This window comes from Pogoniulus pusillus, chromosome 13 (assembly GCF_015220805.1).
Source record: "Pogoniulus pusillus isolate bPogPus1 chromosome 13, bPogPus1.pri, whole genome shotgun sequence".
Lineage (NCBI taxonomy): Eukaryota > Metazoa > Chordata > Aves > Piciformes > Lybiidae > Pogoniulus > Pogoniulus pusillus.
Window position 1 is genome coordinate 8820518 of NC_087276.1, and position 19865 is coordinate 8840382.

The following is a 19865-nucleotide window of genomic DNA, read 5'->3' on the forward strand; positions in this document are numbered from 1 at the left end:
CCAGCTCATCTTACCCTTGGTAGAGTGAGCAACAAATGGAGTGAGTTAGTGAGCCTTGCTGTTTGATGCTTAAAACCCACCTGTGTCTTCTGAACAGCCACAGTTCTGCTTTAAACCCAGAGCACTCTCAGCTGGATTCATAGTATCATCAGTAACTGTTCTTCAGGGATCTACAAGCTTTGTGGCCATGTGGAGGCTCTTTTGCCACCTAGCTCTCTTCCTCTGGTTAATCTGCTATTTGGCAGATGTGTCCCTGCTACCCTGACTTCCCCAAAGGAAAGATTTCCTCCTGTGGTCTATAAACTACCCCTGCACCCAGCCCCCTTCACATGGTATGACTGCTGGGGCTGGGCAGATGTGCCCTGTGCACCACCCCTTTCCTTCTTAACTGGGTCAGAACAGGGAGAATGAGTATGAAGATCCAGAGTTATCCAGTCTACCTCTCTCTCTTCTGGACTCCTGACAAAGGATTTGTTGTTGGGGAAATGAGAGCATGACAGGACACCTTGCATCCTGCCTTGGAGCATCATGACAGGACACCCTACATTCTGCCCTGGAGCATCAGTGAACTTAGTACAGGATCACAGAACATGAGGGGTTGGAAGAGACCTTGAAAGATCACCCAAGTGCAGCCCCCTGCCAGGGCAGGATCACCTAGAGTAGGTTACACAGGAATGTGTCCAGGTAGGACTGGCCACTCAGAGTGCTGTCCAGGGGTTATGTTTTAGTACCTGGAAACCAGTCCTGGAGCTTGAAATGGGCTTGCTGGTGGCTACATTTGTCTTGAGCCATCCAGAGAGGTATTCCAGGAGCATCTCCCATGAGAACTTCTGAGCAGTGTTTCCAAGGTGAGAAGTGTTCTGAGGTACGTCTGCTAAAGAGTGAATACATCTTCATGTCATTCATTAAGGTTCCTTTTTTATTTTAGCTTACAGCTGAGGTGTGGGTGTGACAATAGCTATTTAAATGCAGCTTCAGAAGTGTTTGTAGGAGGTACCCAGCATCCCCTGAGACCTGATTACTGTTGGCTTGGCACAGCGTTACAGTGCGTGCAGCGGCAGCGTTACTAACAGGTTGCTTGCAGTAGCTGCTTTGCTGTTTCTGTCAGCTCAAAAGCTACTTGGTTTTGTTCCTTTAGTGTTCCCTCAAACCAGATATGTTATGCTTGGGCAGATCACAGAAATCAGAGAAATATTCAGGTTGGCAAAGCCCCTCAGGATCACCAAGTCCAACACATATCCCTACACTACAAGGTGCACCCCAAACCATATCCCCAAGCACCACATCCAAACGACTTTTAAACACACCCAGGGTTGGTGACTCCACCACCTTCTTGGGCAGCTCATTCCAGTCCCTGACCACTCTTGCTGGGAAAAAAAATCCTAATATCTAGTCTAAACCTACCAATTCACAGCTTCAGGCCATTCCCTCTTGTTCTATCACTAATTACCTGTGAGAAGAGACCAACACCAACCTCTCCACAACCTCCTTACAGGGAGCCGTAGACAGTGATGAGGTCTCCCCTCAGCCTCCTCTTTTTCAAACTAAGCATACCTAGGCCCTATAAATTGTTCCTCATAAAATTTATTCTCTAGGCCCTTCCCCAGCTTCCTTGCCCTCCTCTGCACTCACTCCAGCACCAGTCCAGGTGTTCAGGACTGTGTCTGTGACAGCACAGGCATCTAAGGCTGCACTAAGTGCACGCGCTCTAAGCATTCTGGACTCATTCCTTTACTTGCCTGTAAGTCAAACACACAGACAGTTTGATGGATCTCAATACTACTGCTGGAGTCATGCTACAACCTCCTACCTATTCTACAGCACACTGCTTACAGCAGAGGGTCTGTGTCTTGAATCTCTGGGGAGTCACGCTGTCAGGAGTGAAATTTGAGTGAGAAGCTAGTTTTGGCTTCCAAATGTCTCTGCTACTTAGGTCTATTTTAGTTTTTCTTTTTTAGTTGAGAAATTGTATACACTGGATTGAAACATGCAAATATCACTTTATGAGAGCACAGTGGTTGCTTTTTTCCTTCATGCTTTCTTCCCCTCCCCCATCTCTGGGGAGATTCTCCATTTATTGCCCTGAAAAAGTTCCAAATCCCAGTCCTGTTCTTCAAACCTGTAGCATGGATGCCTGTGCTTTCTGAGATGGTTTGCTTTGCATTTCATTGTGAATCCTCCTAGATTGCTTTTGTTGTATTTGTTCTCTTCTGAGGATGAAAAGAAATAAGGAAAACTGATGAGGATGAAAAGAAGTAAGGAAAATGAGGATGACTGGAAAACTTGAGCATCTTCCCGATGAAGAGAGACTGAGAGCAGCAGGGCTGCTTGGTCCTGAGAAGAGAAGGCTGATCAATGCCTATAAATAGACATTGGACACAGTCTCAAGTTGTGCCAGGGGAGGTCTAGGCTGGATGTTAGGAGGAATTTCTTCCCAGAGAAGAAGCTCATTGGAATGAGCTGCCCGGGGAGGTGGTGGAGTTGCCGTCCCTGGAGGTGTTCAAGCAAAGACTGAATGGAGCACTTAGTGCCATGGTCTAGTTGATTGGACAGGGCTGGGTACTAGGTTGGACTGGATGAACTTGAAGGTCTCTTTCAACCTGTTTGATTCTATGAAATAACTGAGGGGTGGGTGTCAAGTGGCTGGACTCAGTCTCTTTCGGTGGTCTGCAGCAAGAAGCCAAGGAGCAATGGATACAAACTGGAACAGAGAAGGTTTCACCTCAACGTGAGGAGAAACTACTTTACAGTGAGGGTGACAGAGCCCTGGAGCAGACTGCCCAGAAAGATTGTGGAGTCTCCTCCTCTGGAGACTTTCAAAACCTACCTGAATACATTCCTGTGTAGACTACCCTAGAGGATCCTGCTTTCGACAGGGGAGTTGGGGTGGATGATCTCTGGAGGTCCCTTCCAACCTCTAACATTCTGTGATTCTGTGATTGGTTTGGTGCTGATTTCACCTTCACCTTTAGTTCTAGAAGGCTCTGTCCTTAAACCAGAGTATCTGCTTCCATGGAATGTAGGAACTGCCCCTCTCCCTGTGTGCAGGTGCATGTTTGCTGCCAGTTTGCTTGCTTTTTGATGAAGAAATGGAAAAGCTCCATTTTGAGCTGAATTTACCTGCAGTGATCCACGCAGAGCACTGCCCCTTTTCAGGACTTATTAAAATGCATTGCCAATACATTCTTAACAGTGCTTCTATAAACAGCAATTGTTCTGCTTTGAAGCTGTGGTGCACAGTGTCAGCTCAGTGATGCTGCTCTCTAAAGTGGCATAAATAGTCCAAGAGAAATGACACAAAAAGAGCCCTGTACAGATGGCCTGGACGAAATGCTGACCTTTCCTTTCAGTCATCACAAGCTGGAAATCTGGCATTAAATAGGATTTGTAGACAGGTTTGGTGTCTATCTTCTGGCTTATCCCCTCTTAAAGTTGGATCGTTCTCCCACCCTGTGCATTCTATGTTATCAGAGGACTTTTGGCATATGCTGGATAACAATTATGTGAAGAATCTGGTCCTGGAGGTCTTTTTGCCCTCATAGCAATAATTTTCTCAGTGCTGACAACTTCTTCGCTGTAAACTCTAGCAGAGGGCAAGGAAAGATCACAGAATTGTATGCCTGCATGCAGCTCCTTCCCTTGCCCATGCTGCAGTGTAAAAACTCTTAGAATCTTTTGTTTTGAAGGGTTCTTTTTCTTTTTGCTTACAAATCCCCTGGGCCAGCTGAGCTCTGCAGCCCAGAGAGGCTGATGCATTTGTGCCATCTGCTGTCAGAAGAGCTGATTGCATGTAGTGTTTCTGCTCGAGTTCTCCACAACTTCTGTGGGCATCTCACACGGGCAAAGACAATGACGAATGTGCCCATAGCAAGGGGAAATGTTCTTCTTTTTAAGATGGCTGGGCAACCGGCAGGAAAGATCCAAACAAGACTGGAAAGAGCCCAAGGGAGGGCTATGAAGATGATGGAGGGGCTGGAGCACTGCCCTGTGAGGAGAGGCTGAGGGACCTGGGGCTGTTTGGTCTGGTGAAAAGAAGATTTAGAGGGGACCTAATCAGTGTTTATAAATATCTGAGAGCTGGGGGTCAGTTGTGCCCTGGGATAGGACAGGAAGCAGTGGATGTAAACTACAGCACAGAAGTTCCCCCTCAACATAAGGAATGTAAGGGTCCCAGAGCCCTGGAACAGGCTGCTGAAGGAGGTTGTAGAGTCTTCTTCTCTGGAGGCTTTCAGACTTTTCTGGATGCATTCCTGTGCTAGATTAGATGGGTGCAAATAGTTCATAGAATCAGCCTAGTGGGAAGAGACCTCGAAGATCATCCAGTCCAACCTAGCACCCAGCCCTAGCCAGTCAACTAGACCATGGCACTAAGTGCCTCAGCCAGGCTTTTCTTCAACACCTCCAGAGATGGTGACTCCACCACCTCCCTGGGCAGCCCATTCCAATGCCAATCACTCTCTCTGGCAGCAACTTCCTCCTAACATCCAGCTGATACCTGCCCTGGCACAACTTGAAACTGTGTCCCCTTGTTCTGTTGCTGGTTGCCTGGCAGAAGAGACCAACCCCACCTGGCTACAGCCTCCCTTCAGGCAGTTGTAGACAGCAATGAGGTCCCCCCTGAGCCTTCTCTTCTCCAGGCTGCACACCCCCAGCTCCCTCAGCCTCTCCTCATAGGGTTTGTGTTCCAGGCCTTGAGTTTGGGGAATCCCAAAGCCAGAGACCGCTTGAAGACTGCAGAAGGAAACTTCTTCTGCTGTACTTTTCCATGCTCTTCCCCAGAAAGCAGTCAGCAGCAGCTGCCTGAGCTGGGATGCTCAGGAGCTGAATGTGTTACGTATCTCACTAAGGCTGTTACGCTTCTGTAAGGAGCAGAAGGGCCTAGGAAAACACGGGTGGAACAGCCTGTCCGAGGAGCTGCATGCTTGCACCCAAGAAGTTCAACCTGGTTTGTGCCCACTGTTGGGACCTTGTGAGCAGATCCAGGAGATGAGTCCTGGTAGGTCTCCCTCCATATATCATCTCAGAGGTCTTTTTCAACCTGGTTAATTATGTAATTCTGTGGTCTTGCTGAATATGTAGCAGTGCTTTGTAAGGCTGTGAGCAGAAATGGCCTATCTAGATCCTGTGTACTCTTTGCCAAATGTGTTCCCTCAGTTCCAGAGGGTGGAACTGATAAAACAATCTGTGCCCTGCCAAATTTCATCTCTGGGATGGCAGTTCCAGGATAAATGGCATCTTGTGCCATTTCCAGGGGGGATTTTCTATGTTACACACACTTAAAAAGATGGGCACCGTATGGACAGTGTTAAGCAGAGTGTAGCTGCAAACTGCTCTTGTAAGTACCTTTTCTGCCCCTCTTCCTTCTGTTCTGCTTGTCAGCCACTCTCAGACCGTGTCATTCTGACTTACAGAAACATTCAGGTTTGAAAAGCCCCTCAGAATCACCAAGTCCAACCCTACTCTACAAGGTGCACCCTAAACCATATCCCCAAGCACCACATACAAAGGACCTTTAAGCACATCCGGAGTTGGTGACTCCACCACCTCCCTGGGCAGCCCATTCCAATGCCAATCACTCTCTCTGACAACAACTTCCTCCTAACATCCAGCCTAGACCTACCCTGGCACACCTTGAGACTGTGTCCCCTTGTTCTGTTGCTGCTTGCCTGAAGAAGAGACCAACCCCACCTGGCTACAGCCTCCCTTCAGGTAGTTGTAGGCAGCAATGAGATCACTCCTGATCGTCCTCTTCTGCAGGCTGCACACCCCCAGCTCCCTCAGCCTCCCCTCACAGGGCTGTGCTCCAGGCCCTCACCAGCTTTGTTGCCCTTCTCTGGACATGTTCCACCACCTCAACATCTCTCTTGAATTGAAGAGCCCAGAACTGGACATGGAAGTCAAGGTGTGGCCTGACCAGTGCTGAGTACAGGGGCAGAATAACTTCCCTTGTCCTACTGGCCACACCATTCCTGATGCAGACCAGGATGCCATTGGCTCTCCTGGCCACCTGGGCACACTGCTGGCTCATGTTCTGCTACTATCTACCAGCACCCCCAGATCCCACTCTGCCTGGCTGCTCTCCAGCCACTCTGTCCTCAGCCTGTACCACTGCTTGGGGTTGTTGTAACCAAAGTGCAGAACCCTGCACTTGGCCTTGTTCAATCTCATCCCGTTGGCCTCTGCCCACCCATCCAGCCTGGCCAGGTCCCTCTGCAGGGCTCTCCTACCCTCCAGCAGACTTTATCATTATTTATTGTTATCATGTAGACTTTATCATTATTTTCTTTTTGCAGCCAATGATCTAATTTCTCTCATTAGAATATTCTGATGAGCCTCAAAGCAGCACACTTTTTATGAGGGGTTGCTGGCTCCCTGCAGTGTGTTCTGTAGCCATGTCACAGGGTTTCTAAAGGCAATAGAGTCAGGAGGACACTGGTGTCAGTCTACAGGGAGCAGCTCCCTTTGCTCGCCTCCCATATTTGATTGAACCGATCTGGGTTCATTCTCCCTGCTCCCCTCCTACCCTCTGCCTCCTCCTGCCAGCAGTCCTCTCAAAAGTGTGCTTCGTAAGTAAAGACTCTCCTAAACAGCTGACTCTTTCAGTTCTTCTGCCCAGCAAAACTTGTGCTGCTCAGAAATAGATTTGCAATTACCAAGGGAAACAGAAGAAGCAGCACAACTCAGCTGCATCAGAGTCAGCCTCCCATTTCGCCTTAAAGAAGCCCCTGAAATTCAACACACATCACCTGGACATAGCTGGGAGACCTCTGCAGGGATCTTTCCTTAGACCAGCATTCCTATTGTGCAGGGGCTGCTGCTTGCAGCAGAATTGGCAAGGAACTGCTGAGTGCCTGCCTAGTGCCTTTAAAGCTTTTTGTCTTTTGGCTGGCCTGGGGTTTCACACCTCTCTTAGAGCAGTCGAGGATAAGAAGTGCCTGGCCAGAGTGGAGGGTTCTGAGATTTATCCTGAGCTTGTAAAGTGTTTCTCTGCTGATAACGTTTGAGGTGTGGTTTGTGCTGGCTGGGCAATTGCAGGCACTTTTTAAGCATCCAGAGGAGGTCAAATGTCTGTAGCTCTGGGGGCTTACAAGAGGGCAATTGTATACAGAAGAAGGAGGCATGCCCAAGGTTGTGCATCAAACTGGGTAGATCTAGGAAGAAGAAATCAAGAGGCTTGAGTATTCTGGGTCCTGTGGAAAGGTTAAGCAGTAGAAAGGAGGGAGGCAGTGGTATGAGTAAACCTTGGACTTCCCAATAGGAGTCAGCAAAAAGATTCCTTCAGATTCTTCTCCCTCAGCTGCCAGGAGGTATGAGGGGGTTTTGGCTGCCCTCATGTGGGGAATGGACACTACCCCTGCCTTCAACAGCAGGTATGTCAGCTCTCTCCAGACTTGTGTGGCCTTGGCCTGAATCATGGGCTCAGGCTCTGTGTTTTTGAAGTGGGTTAGTTTCCCAGTGCCATGTTTGTGCATGTCCCAGAAAGCATGCCTAGAGCTGGGACACGCAGCAGCATGGGGGCAGGCTTCCTTACCAGGGCTCTGCTCTGCTTCTTGCTGGAAGTGCTGAACCCAGGAGATCTGTTGGATCAGGAGCAATTCTTAGTGTTTCTGCTCTCCTCAGAGATGGAATAGCTTCCTGGAACCCCTCTGGAGGACTTCTCTGCCTGGGAGTTCACTTGTTCCAGGGCCTCAGGTGGGGAATTGCTACATGCAACCCTGTTGATGTCGGTGTGGACCTCCTGATTTCTTTTGTGAAGGGTGTGTATCTTCTATTTCTTCCCAGGTGCTGAAAGTGCAATAGCATCAGCATGATGCTCATTTTATTTCAATATGGTTATGTTGCTGAAGACAATAGTCAGATCTGTCCAAGAGTGGCTGCGAGTAACAGGAGACTTCTGCTAGAACACAAGCTAGCAGCTGGGAGAAAGCACACTTCCAGTGCAAGGTCAGCCAATGATCAGTGCCAGAATGCTACATCAGTGCTATTGATTGAGGAAATGAGCACTGCAATCTCTTGCTTTGTAGAGATTAAGTTGCCTGCAAAGTAAGAAGCACCAGGGAAAGAAGGCATCAATGAGAATGCCAGCTCAGGTGTCTCTATAAGTCTCAATTCTGTAGGTTTTCTCCTGGTGTGATGGAAAGAGAGGAGAGGGAAGGACACTTCTAATTTTGTCCATTCCTCTTTTCCCTCCCTTCTGTCTATGTGCATGTGTTGAAGTGTGTAAAGCATCCTAGTGTCCCAGTACTTCTGATCCTTTGGGATGCCCAGGGAGATGGTGGAGTCACCATTCTTGGAGGTGTTCAAGAAAAGACTTGGATGAGGCACTTAGTGCCATGGTCTAGTTGACTGGCTAGGGCTGGGGTATAGGTTGGACTGGATGATCTTGGATGTCTCTTCCAACCTGGTTGATTCTATGATACTTTGCAGACAACACAGTCCTGAGGCTGAATCTTTGGGTCTTGGAGCAAATTAGGAGAAGGTACTCTGGCATCTTCTGAACTCCATTGTGGGACTGAAGGGCAGGTGCCAGACAGTTATTCTGTGCTGCAGCTATTTTTAGCAGCTGATGTTACACAGACATGTGCTTCTTCTCAAGTCCTATTTGATGGCAAAGTCAAGAGGCAAGCAGAGAAGCTGGGTAATTAGGAGCATCAGCTACCACCACCTATACTTGCTGAATCACACTGACCTGGGCTCTTCTGGATGGAAAGGTCAAGCTCCTGGCTGTATACCCTACAGATAAGGTTGTGTGCTTGATTTACACGTCTGGGCATCATCATGCCCCTAAAAGTCTTTGTCAGCCTGGCCATAGCCTCTTTAGGGCTTAGTAGCCTCCTGTGCTGGTGATGTATAACTACATTTGTGATCTTAAGAGGCCAATGATCTGTGAGGGACTACATTAGCCTTCGAAGCCAGCCTGCAGATGCTTCCTGACACAGAAAGTCTGCAAGGACAGGCATGTTGCAGTAGTTTATGGTCCCAGCAGGCTGTCAGGAGGAGTGGGTGATGCAGGGGTCAAGGAAGAAAATCAAGGCTGTGTGGGTTGTCTCCTCCCTGGTAGGTTGGTGTGGATGAACAAGGCTACAGCAGACTCTAGCATCTAAGGTAGAGAACAAGAGCAGTGCAGACCCAGTGTCTAGGTCTGGCTTGGATCTCAGGAAGAATTCCCATGACAGGCTTCTGCTGCATGTGAGATTCTGCAGTTCCTCCTTTGTGGAGCCTTTCTGATCACCTCACTGTTCTTTTGACCTCTTTCTGGTTCCCATACAGCAGAAGTGTCCCTTAATTCAGCAATTGCTCTGAAAATCACCCTACTAATAGTGTGATCAGCAGGACCACCTCTCTGGGAAGTCCTTCTGCCCCTGTACTTGGCACTGGTTAGGCCGCACCTTGAGTTCTATGTCCAGTTCTGTGCCTCTCAATTCAAGAGAGATGTTGAGGTGCTTGAATGTGTCCAGAGAAGGACACCAAGGCTGGTGAGGGGGATGGAGCACAGCCCTGTGAGGAGAGGCTGAGGGAGCTGGGGGTGTGCAGCCTGGAGAAGAGGAGGCTCAGGGCAGAACTCATTGCTGTCTACAACTACCTGAAAGGAGGTTGTAGGCAGGTGGGGTTGGTCTCTTCTCTCAGGCACCCAGTGACAGAACAAGGGGACACAGCCTCAAGTTGTGCCAGGGCAGGTCTAGGCTGGATGTTAGGAGGAAGTTGTTGGCAGAGAGAGTGATTGGCATTGGAATGGGCTGCACAGGGAGGTGGTGGCATCACCATCCCTGGAGGTGTTTAAAAGGAGGCTGGATGAGGCACTTAGTGCCATGCTTTAGTTTATTAGGAGGTGTTGGGTGATAGGTTGGACCCAATGATCTTAGAGGTCTTTTCCAAGCCGGTTCATTCTGTGACTCTGTGATTCAGTGTGATGAGACCACACTGGAATAGCAGAGTAGCATCTTTCTTTGGGCGCGTTTCCTTTCGGTGGCAATGGTTGCACATCTGACTTTTCAAGAAGGGAAGCTTCAAGAGACAACTCAAAATTAGGAGGTGCCTCTGTTAGGAATAAGCTTTTGTGTAGCTTTTTCTTGTGGTCAGTCTCTTCAAGGACGAGTCTGTACGTTCCTCTTCATTTACACAAGTGAAATAGCAGCAGAACCCAGCAGGCACAGACAGGGTCATGAAATCAGTTTGTGTGAAATTCTGCAGTGGATGGAAAGCAGCTTTGTGCTGCCTTTGGTTTGGTTTGGGTTATTTTCAGACATGACACAGAGCCTATTCTTCCTGTGCACCAGAGTCCCAGTTCATTCAAGGATGTATCCCTGATGTAGGTGTTATGTAAAAGTAGAATCTCTTTTTTTCTGTCTTCTTGTGTCACACCACTCAAAGTGGAATTTAATCCTGTTTTCTTCCTGCCTTTGGAGGAACAACAGAGGAATGAAATTCTGTTTGTAGAACTCATTTTCTCATGCGTGTTGCTCTGAAGTAGCAAGATTGCCCTACAGATGCTGCTCCCAATTCTCCCATTCCCAGCTTTTCTCATACTTGTGAACATACTTGCCCCTGACAACGCCAAGCTTATTAGCCTGCAAAGGTCTTAAACTGTTGAGCTGGGAAAACAGAAGTCCTTTAAGATGCTTTAGACAGAAGTGGAGCTGAACACCAGTCTCATCAGTCTCTTAGTTAGCAAAATAGTAGCTTTGCCAAACAACCTTTTCAGGGAGCAGGTCACACAGGATACAACTGCAGATTCTGTTTTACCTGGTGGCAGCAAGTGACTTCTTAAATATTAATGAACTTACTTCCATGCCAAAAGAGCTGATCCTTCAGATAAAATAAGCTACCAGCTTTGGGCTTGGGCTTTGCAGATGACTCCACAGGACTTCTATGTATTTTGTAGGGTTATCTGTAACCCCTATTCCTTCCTCCTCCCAGGTGAGTGCTCTTAATACTGAGGTGGGAAGATGACAACTCAAACAGCCCTCTGGTGCTCTTGTCATAAGTACTGAGGTCAAGTACCAACCTTGTTGGTTTTCTTCTTTGTATTTGCACTTACATGCTTGCTGAGCTGCAGTGCCTGCTTCTGCTCTGTGTACATGTGGCTCTATGTCTCTCTCTCATCATTGGGGATGAAAGTTTTGTGCCAGGCTGGTGTCTGCCATACAGTGCTGCCTGATGGAGTTCCTTAAAATCCCTTTACATTTCAAAGAGGTTTATGAACAAAGAGCATGCTTTGAGCATACTGCACACCCCTAAAGCCTTAGTGAATCCTGAATTTGGCCACCTGAATTAATTATAGAACACTCCATGCCTTCTCTAAATATTTTTTCCTCAGGAGGACCTCATCTCAACCCCCTACTCCGCAGCTTAAATTGGATCAGCAATGTTGCTACAATCTGTTAGCAAAAGTTCTTTCTCTTGTGCTGTGGCAGAGCTGCAGATGTTGCTGCACCAGGCCTTGAAGGGGAAATTCTGTGGCTGTCAAAGCTCAAGGGGTTGAATTTAAACTCAGCAGCCAACCAAGTAGAGAGATACTGACTATATTGAATCATTTCCTGTAGCCATTGCCTGGTGGTTTTTAGCTATTCCTCCTCTGCTGGTAAGTCTGAAGTTCTGGAGAGGAGAAAACAAGTGATTTATTGGCAGTGTACAGCACCTTTCTCTTTTGTGAGGCTTTAGCCTTGCAAACCAAGCTTAATGGTGAGCGCAGAAACCATTTTCTTTCTGGAGTGAGAGTGTTGTGTGGGCAGAAAGCACTTCCCACTGTGAGAATGCTTGAAGTTGGCATTCCCCTTTCATTTCTCTAGGGAAGAGAGATGTCTTTTTTTGTGGGAGTATGTACTTCACACTGCTGAGAGAGTTATGCTTCTGACTCGTTGTGGTGGTTTGACCAGCAATGTGCTTTTGTAGCCAGGAGGGCCAGTGACAGTCTGGGGTGCATTAGAAAGGCTGTGGCTAGGGGGTTGAAAGAGGTTCTCCTGCTTTTGTACTCTGCCCTGGTGAGGCTGCATCTGGAGTACTGTGTTCAGTTCTGGGCCTCTCAGTTCAAGAGAGATATAGAACTGCTTGAGAGAGTCCAGCACAGAGCCAGAGAGATGCTGAAGGGAATGGAACATTTACAAGGAGAGCCTGAGGGAGCTGGGGCTGTGCTGCTTAGAGAAGAAGAGGCTGAGAGATGGCCTCATCAATGTGTATAAAGATGTGTGGGGTGAGTGCCAGGAGGCAGGAGCCAGGCTCTGCTGGGTGATGCCCAATGACAGGACAAGGGGCAGTGGTGGAAGCTGAGGCATAGGAAGTTTCATTTAAACATGAGGTGGATTTTTTTTTCCCTGTAAGGGTGACAGAAGACTGGAACAGGCTGCCCAAGGGGGTGTGGAGTCTCCTTCTCTGGAGATATTCAAAACCCACCTGGGTGTGTTCCTGTGTGATCTGCTCTGAGTGATCCTGCTCTGTCAGGGGGGTTGGAGTGGATGAGCTTTCGAGGTCCCTTCCAGCCCCTGACATTCTGTGACTGTGACATTCTCCCTGCCCACCAGGAGCAGAAGCCTCCTCTTTGCTAGCGGGCATTTTGTAACCTCCCTGGCAGTAGAGCATGCTGTGCAGGCTTTGTCCAGAGCCAGCTTTGCTTTGTGTTAGTGAAGGCAGGAGTGCTGCAGTGTGCTACAGAACTAACACTGCAGGAGTGGCTCCTGCTTTTGTCTGCCCTGGGAGGTTGATCATATGTGGTCACTGTTAGTTTCCAGTTAGATGAGCAGGGGACATTTAGAAAGCAGGCCTTAAGTCCCACTTGATGCTGATGGAGTGGGGTCAGACTGTGGACTCTATTGCTCCCATATAAGGACAAGGAGAGCAACTCATCCCACAGCAGATTCCAGGGGAGTGGGGAATCTACCTTTTAGAAGAATGACATGATTTTCAGTTGCAGGCTCTGGCTGTACCGTAGGAGAGATGTTCTGGTGCAAAGGGCACACTGCAGAACTTCACAGCAGGTCTAGGAGGTTCTTCTTCCCTTCTGCTCTGCCCTGGTGAGACCACACCTGGAATACTGTGTTCAATTTTGGGCTTCCTAGTTCAAGAGAGACAGGGACCTGCTAGAGAGAGTCCAATGGAGAGCCATAAGGATAATTAGGAGACTTGAGCATCTCCCCTATGGACTAAGAGACTTGTGGCTGTTTAGCCTGGAGAAAGCTAAGAGGGAATCTGATCAATGTCTATAAATATCTGAGGGGTGGGTGTCAAGTGCCTGGGGTCAATCTATTTTCAGTGGTCTGCAGCAATAAGCCAAGGAGCAATGGATACAAACTGAAACAGAGGAGAAACTTCTTTAGAGTGAGGGTAACAGAGCCCTGGAACAGGCTGCCCAGAGAGGTTGTGGAGTCTCCTCCTGTGAAGCCTTTCAAAACCCACCTGGATGCATTCCTGTGTGACCTACCTTAGAGGATCCTGCTTTGATAGGGGGGTTGGACTCGATGATCTCTCAAAGTGCCTTCCAACCTCTAATGTTCTGTAGTTCTGATTCACAGGACTATCTTCATCCTGAAAGTTTCAGACTATTTTTTTGTAGATTTGAACGTTTTCCTCTGTAGGATCGCTGCATTCTGTTGGCCTCTCTCAGGAACAGCTGCAGATCTGTATGGTAGATGCTGCAGATCACAGTCCTGAGTGGAAAATTTTCAGTCGGTGTGGATGCAGAATTGGCCATCAGGACCCTGAACAGCAGTGCTGCCCCCAAGTAAGGGTCAGTACTGACTTTCATGCTTGAAACAAAGCAACTGCTCCCTGTCCTTATGATATGATTGACCCAGGCTCTACTTTGTGGGTCTTGGACTCAACTTACCACTGGGCTGTAAAGCACTAAGGCTTCTTGCATTGGTTTGAGGACAGGATTTGGAAGCAGTGTGTCAGTAGTGTCTCCAGAAGTCACATCAGTGTAGGTACCCATTAGAAATCTTCATCTAGGTACAGTGGAAGTGCTGCTGCTCACTTTGCCTCAGGAAATGAGAAGCCCCTTTGCCGCTCCATAGATCAGGGTAACGTAGCTCTCTTAAATCTTAAGATTTAAGCCTCAGAAAATGCTTTTTGGGATTGACAAAAGCTTTTTGTGGTTGTTGCCCTTTAAAGATGAATGGGGCAACACACGGCAGGATTGCAGAATGGGATTAGCTCAGGATTTAGCAGGAAGAATTTCTTAGCGCTCCCCCAGAGCTGTTTTCTTCACTTGCAGCCTCTGGAGCTGCATGAAAAGGAAAGGGTTAGGTCCACGCCTGCCTGGCAGGAAAATCATCCCTCCTCAGAGCAGCAGAATGCACTGAGTCTAGTGCTGTTGGAAGCAATGAAATAGGTGAAATGTATTTAATAGGGAGTTTCACATGGAGAATCACACAGAGGTACCCTGAATATTACCCCAAGATGCCTTCCTCTTGACACACAAGTCTTTTCCTAAAGTTTCCTTGGCTCTTCCCATGGAATCAGTGCCAGCATAGTTTTATGTTTTGCTCTGGTCATTGCTTATCTCTGCGTGTATCAGTAGTTTCCTTGTCTGTGTCCTAGCACGCAGGAAAAGACAGGGGAGTCTCTGAAAGCACTGCAGTGCCCCTTGGCCTACTGCAGTGCTCAGCACGTTGAGGTGCTGCTGCGCTCTCCTAGAGAGACCTGTTCAGTTCAGGCAGTGCCTGTAGTCCCATGGGGATGCACCGACTTGGGAAAGGCTCTGCAGTACCTGGGGCTACCCCGGGATGGGTGCTCAGGCTCTACTGCTGATCACTTGTGTTAGTGAGCATGAAAAACCTACTTCTAGACTGTCTGTCTTTGGTCCCTGGGATGAGAGTGTGATTGGCAGCTTTCTGGCTCACCTTGTCATGCCTCTGGGTAGTTATTCCCACTGTTGTCTCACCAAGACTAACTTCCTTGTAATGGAAGATCTGTGTTTGACCGCTGCTGGTTTAAACAAACCATGGGGCTTTTGGAAAGTTAAAGTAATTTGTGCTAACAAGACCCAACACATTTGTGCTTGTAAGAAACAATCATACATCCCTTCTGAAGTGCTTTTAAGAGGTTCAGCGTCTCCATTCAGTCACTGACCTCAGTTCCCATGTGGCCTAGGTGTATTGTCTGACCCGAGGCTGGGAAGGAATTGAGAGCATTAACCACAAGACCAGCACTAACCACTAGGAGTAAAACAGCCCAGACAGCAGAAGCAGACTATAAAGCAGGCAAAGTGCAGAGCTCAGTTTTGAGCCAAATTTGAGCACCTAATGAGGTGCTGATACCTCAGCTGCTGTGCAGAGTCTCTTCTCAGTCTGCTGGTGGTGTTCTGTGACCACAGGGATATGTATAGAACGCCCAGTGACTAACTGGCCTTGAACACCTGGCACAGGCAGCGTGGGGTGAAGGGAGCTGTCTGCTTTGGGTGTTGAAAATAGAAATCTCTCTTTGTGCCTATGCTCCAGGGAGGTGATCAGATATTTTATGGTGTGATGCCATCACTACAGCTTGAAAAACACATTTCAGAGCTGGCTTCTGTAATTGCCTAATGATGTAACTTGTCTCCATTCCTCCATAAGGGGAGGTATTGCCTTGGTTCGTGTTGCTTTGCTCATCAGTGAATATAAAGCAAACTGTAAAATCCAACCTGCTGGAACTAGCATTTTTAGCTGTTCATCCACTGACACACAAACCAACCCCTTGATGCCAGTCCAGCTTTTTTCCTTTAGAGAAAATCAGAAGAGTGAGTTAATTAGTATTCCCTTTTCCTTTTGAAGTGCTGGGGAAGCATTTGGACAGCATGGAAATGAGCGACAATATGGTGACAGAAAGAGTTTAGGAGGTGTTTGAGAAATTAAATTTAGTCATGAAAGTAGCTTAGCTGTGTTTTACCAGAGGCTTCTGCTTACTTCTGTTGCTCCCGGCGTGATATGTAGGATGGACTTCACCCATTCCTGGAAGTGCAGGGAAGGCCCTGCCCTGAGTCAGATGGCATTGGATGCTGGCTTGATGATAGAATGGTTTAGGTTGGAAGTGACCTCAAAGCTCATCCAGTTCCAACCCTCTGCCATAGACAGAGACACCTGCCACTAGAACAGGTCGTTCATGGTGTATTATTTGTGTCACACAAACAGGGATGGATCCCTCTGGTTGCTTTTTGTCCTACTGGATATCGGATGGGGTTTAATTCTGCTTAATTCCTGTCTACCAGGTCTGCTTACCCCCTCCTGAAAAGGTTTCTCTTTCTCTCTTTTGCAGGCATGGTTCAGAAGCTTGACCAGAAGCTGCCTGTAGCCAATGAGTACCTGCTGCTTTCAGGTGGCGTGCGGGAAGGTGTGGTGGACATTGACCTGGATGAGCTGAACGTTTATGCACGGGGCACAGACTACGACATGGACTTCACCTTGCTTGTTCCAGCGCTGAAGCTGCACGACCGCAACCAGCCGGTGACGCTGGACATGCGCCACTCGGCCTTGTGCCACTCCTGGCTGAGCCTGCGTCTGTTTGATGAAGGAACTATCAGCAAATGGAAGGACTGCTGCACGATCGTGGACCATATCAATGGAGCTACCAATTACTTCTTCTCTCCCACCAAAGTGGCAGACTGGTTCTATGACTCTATTAGCATTGTCCTTTCTGAGATCCAGAAAAAGCCCCAGCGAGGGATGCCAAAGGTGGAGAAGGTAGAAAAAAATGGGACTATCATATCCATCATTTTAGGAGTGGGCAGCAGCCGCATGCTGTATGACATTGTCCCTGTGGTGTCCTTCAAAGGCTGGCCAGCTGTGGCCCAGAGCTGGCTGATGGAGAACCACTTCTGGGATGGGAAGATCACAGAGGAGGAAGTCATAAGTGGGTTTTATTTAGTGCCTGCGTGTTCCTACAAGGGGAAGAAGGACAATGAATGGAGGCTGTCATTTGCCAGAAGTGAAGTGCAGCTGAAAAAGTGCATCTCCAGCAGCCTCATGCAAGCCTATCAGGCCTGCAAGGCTATCATCATCAAACTGCTGTCCCGCCCCAAAGCCATTAGCCCATATCACTTGCGCAGCATGATGCTTTGGGCTTGCGACAGGCTCCCGGCCAGCTACTTGGCCCAGGAGGATTATGCGGCCCATTTCCTCCTGGGGCTCATCGACGATCTCCAGCACTGCTTGGTCAACAAGATGTGCCCTAACTATTTCATCCCCCAGTGCAATATGCTGGAGCACCTCTCTGAAGAGACGGTCATGCTGCACGCGCGGAAGCTGTCGTCGGTGCGCTCGGACCCCGCCGAGCACCTCCGAACTGCCATCGAACACGTGAAGGCGGCCAACCGGCTGACGCTGGAGCTGCAGCGGCGCGGCAGCACCACCAGCATCCCCTCGCCGCAGTCGGACGGCGGCGACGCCAACCAGCCTGACGACCGCCTAGCCAAAAAGCTGCAGCAGCTAGTGACTGAGAACCCTGGCAAGTCCATCTCCGTCTTCATCAACCCAGACGATGTCACGAGGCCTCACTTCAGAATCGATGACAAATTCTTCTGAGCCTTCAGCGGTGTTTCTTTGGGATGCTTTGCTTTTCTCCTGGTTTGTTTTTCTTTTTTTTAAGCGTTTCTTTGGGATGCTTTTCTTTTTCCTGGTGTGTTTTTTTTTAGCTCTTGCAGTGTGCAGGTGAGTTGTTTGTTTTTTCCCCCTTTGGTTTTCCTCGATGACCTACTCTCTTGGGTCTTTTCTTTTTTAACATATCCAGCGTAGATTGGATCTGCTGAGAGCAATCTGAATAAATTTATAATTCCTGGTTCTGCAGGACAGTGCAGATTTTGAGACAGACTATTACTATTTCACATGCTGCTTTGATTTTTGGTGTTTGGGTTTTTTTTTTTTTTCACCCTCCCAGCCCTGTTGTCTGTAAGTGGTTTCTAAAGGAGAACATGCACCATAAACACCCATGACACAGTGTAATGTACTTCCCCCCAGCCCCCCCCAAGTTTCCATAATTTAGGTACATTATTGGGCCTGGGGAAGGGACAATTCACCTTCCATTCCTTTGGAAATTCACTTCTTTTTCCAAGAGCTTCCATCACCCTAAAGAAATGAGGAGAGACTCTGGGTTGGAAAACATTGCTGGTAATTTGATGAGGCCAAATCTGCTGGGCTGAAGCCCAGTTCAGCTCTTCTTCACAGTTCTCACATTAGGGGAGAAAGCTGACTCTGAAGCTGATGATGCAGCTTTTAGAGGAAAGAATTGTTTCTGTTTTGGATCTACTTTTTGAATGTAATTGTTCATAATCGGACCTTGTACAGTCCAGAGGGTTGTTTCTGCTGCTTTTCCATGTGGAATAAGGTTATGGAATGTTAGTTTTAGTGTGTGTAATTATTCAAAGCCTTATTTAAATTCTATTAAAGAACATACCATTATAAATGTTAATTGCACTAATGAAATCTCTGCCATTACCTCAAGTCCCACTCTTTTGTGTTTCTTTTGCAAATTAGCACCTGCTCTTAGGTCTCAGTATTGCAGATTTGCTTTGAGGCCCCTTGGCTGTCATGGTTTCAGGTGATTCCTTGATTGTCTTTTGTGGCAGGCTCTTCCTTGTTAGCCCTGCTCTGTGTGAGAAGTCAGATGTTTGCATTGGCATATTCCTTTGGATGCATATTATGTGCTGCAGTGCATATTGCATTAATATGTATTGCATGTTGTTGAAGCAGGTTTACCATTAGATAAGGATGTAATGCTAAAGCGGTGGTATGTGCAAAGTGAATCAGCCAGACCTCCAACAAAGAAGCTGCCTTGCTTCTGTACTGCATGTGTTAGGCCTGATCCTTTCTGGCAGTTGCCATTCCCTTGGCTCCTGTGGACTTTCTGACTCACCCTGGGACGTGTGAAACCTTCCTTTGGTCCCACGAGTGCAGAAGTGGCGTCTGTATGTAAGCTCGTGGCGCAGCAGTAGCCTCCCTTTTGTGTGTAGGATAAGATGTGTGGTAGCAAGGGTTAGTCAGAGCCAAAAAGAATTCCAAGAGTTCCAGGATAGAGTGGCTTTTTGTGGCTGGCTGGCCAGTGACTGATATTTAGGCCTTAAATCAGCAATTTGGGCTTACTGGTTATCCCAGAGAAGCTGTTCTGATCCAAACTTGATGCATGTTTTAAAATGTGATTGATTATTAGAGCAGGTTGAAGTATTTTTTGAACATTTGACAAAGAAACGAGGCACATATCTAGCAAATTCTAACAGCTAAAAACGCTGTAGGAAATATGTGTCCTTTTTTTCAGCCCAGCCTTTCCTATACAGAAACCAGGCTGGTGGAGCAACGCACCAGCAGCTTTGGAAACTGCTTTGTTAGATAGCTGGGAGGGTTCAACAGCTGATCTAGTGCTCAAGTCATGGCTTAAAACTTTGGCTCCTCCATCTCTTGGGCGTACTGAAAAGCCTCACCCCATTGTCATAAGCCAAGATGTTCACGTTTGGCTGAATTTCCTGGTACGCAATTACATGAGCCTGAAGAAGCTCCCAGAAATTGTTGACTAGATGGAGTGTATGAGGATTTAACTTGAAAGCACAACTGGCTGGTGATCATGAAACCTGGTGCAGCTGCATTTATGGTCCAGGGAAGGACATGTATAGACTTCAGCAGAAGCAGAACTGGGTCCTACCAGTGTTGCTGTTGCCAAAGATGAGTCTCACTTGATCCTGTGTAACCTGCTGGGAGAGGCAGGAGAAACAACTGGGACTCTCCTCCAGAAGTGCTTGGAAAGTGCAGTTTCATTGAAATTATCTTTTCCACAGTCTCCAGAACTTCTGTCTGTTGGGGAAAAGCAAACAAACAAACAATCTGCAGGATGAAGTTTGCCATCACCACAAGAGAGAGATCTGCCCAGAACCAAGCAGCGGGAGCCTGGCAGGCGTTCCTGAGGTATGCAGA

At 47.9% G+C, this 19865-nt stretch overlaps 1 protein-coding gene across 2 annotated transcripts in view; it reads left to right on the forward strand.

Moving 5' to 3' along the window:
• The window catches only part of MB21D2 (Mab-21 domain containing 2), a 68103-nt gene extending 49699 nt beyond the window's left edge, over positions 1–18404 (forward strand). For both annotated transcript variants that reach the window (XM_064152917.1, XM_064152918.1), the window contains exon 2: positions 16225–18404. In XM_064152917.1, the coding sequence (XP_064008987.1) occupies positions 16225–17489 (1265 nt within the window). In that variant the 3' untranslated portion in view covers positions 17490–18404. The remainder of the gene's footprint in view (positions 1–16224) is intronic.
• Positions 18405–19865: the final 1461 nt, after the last annotated feature.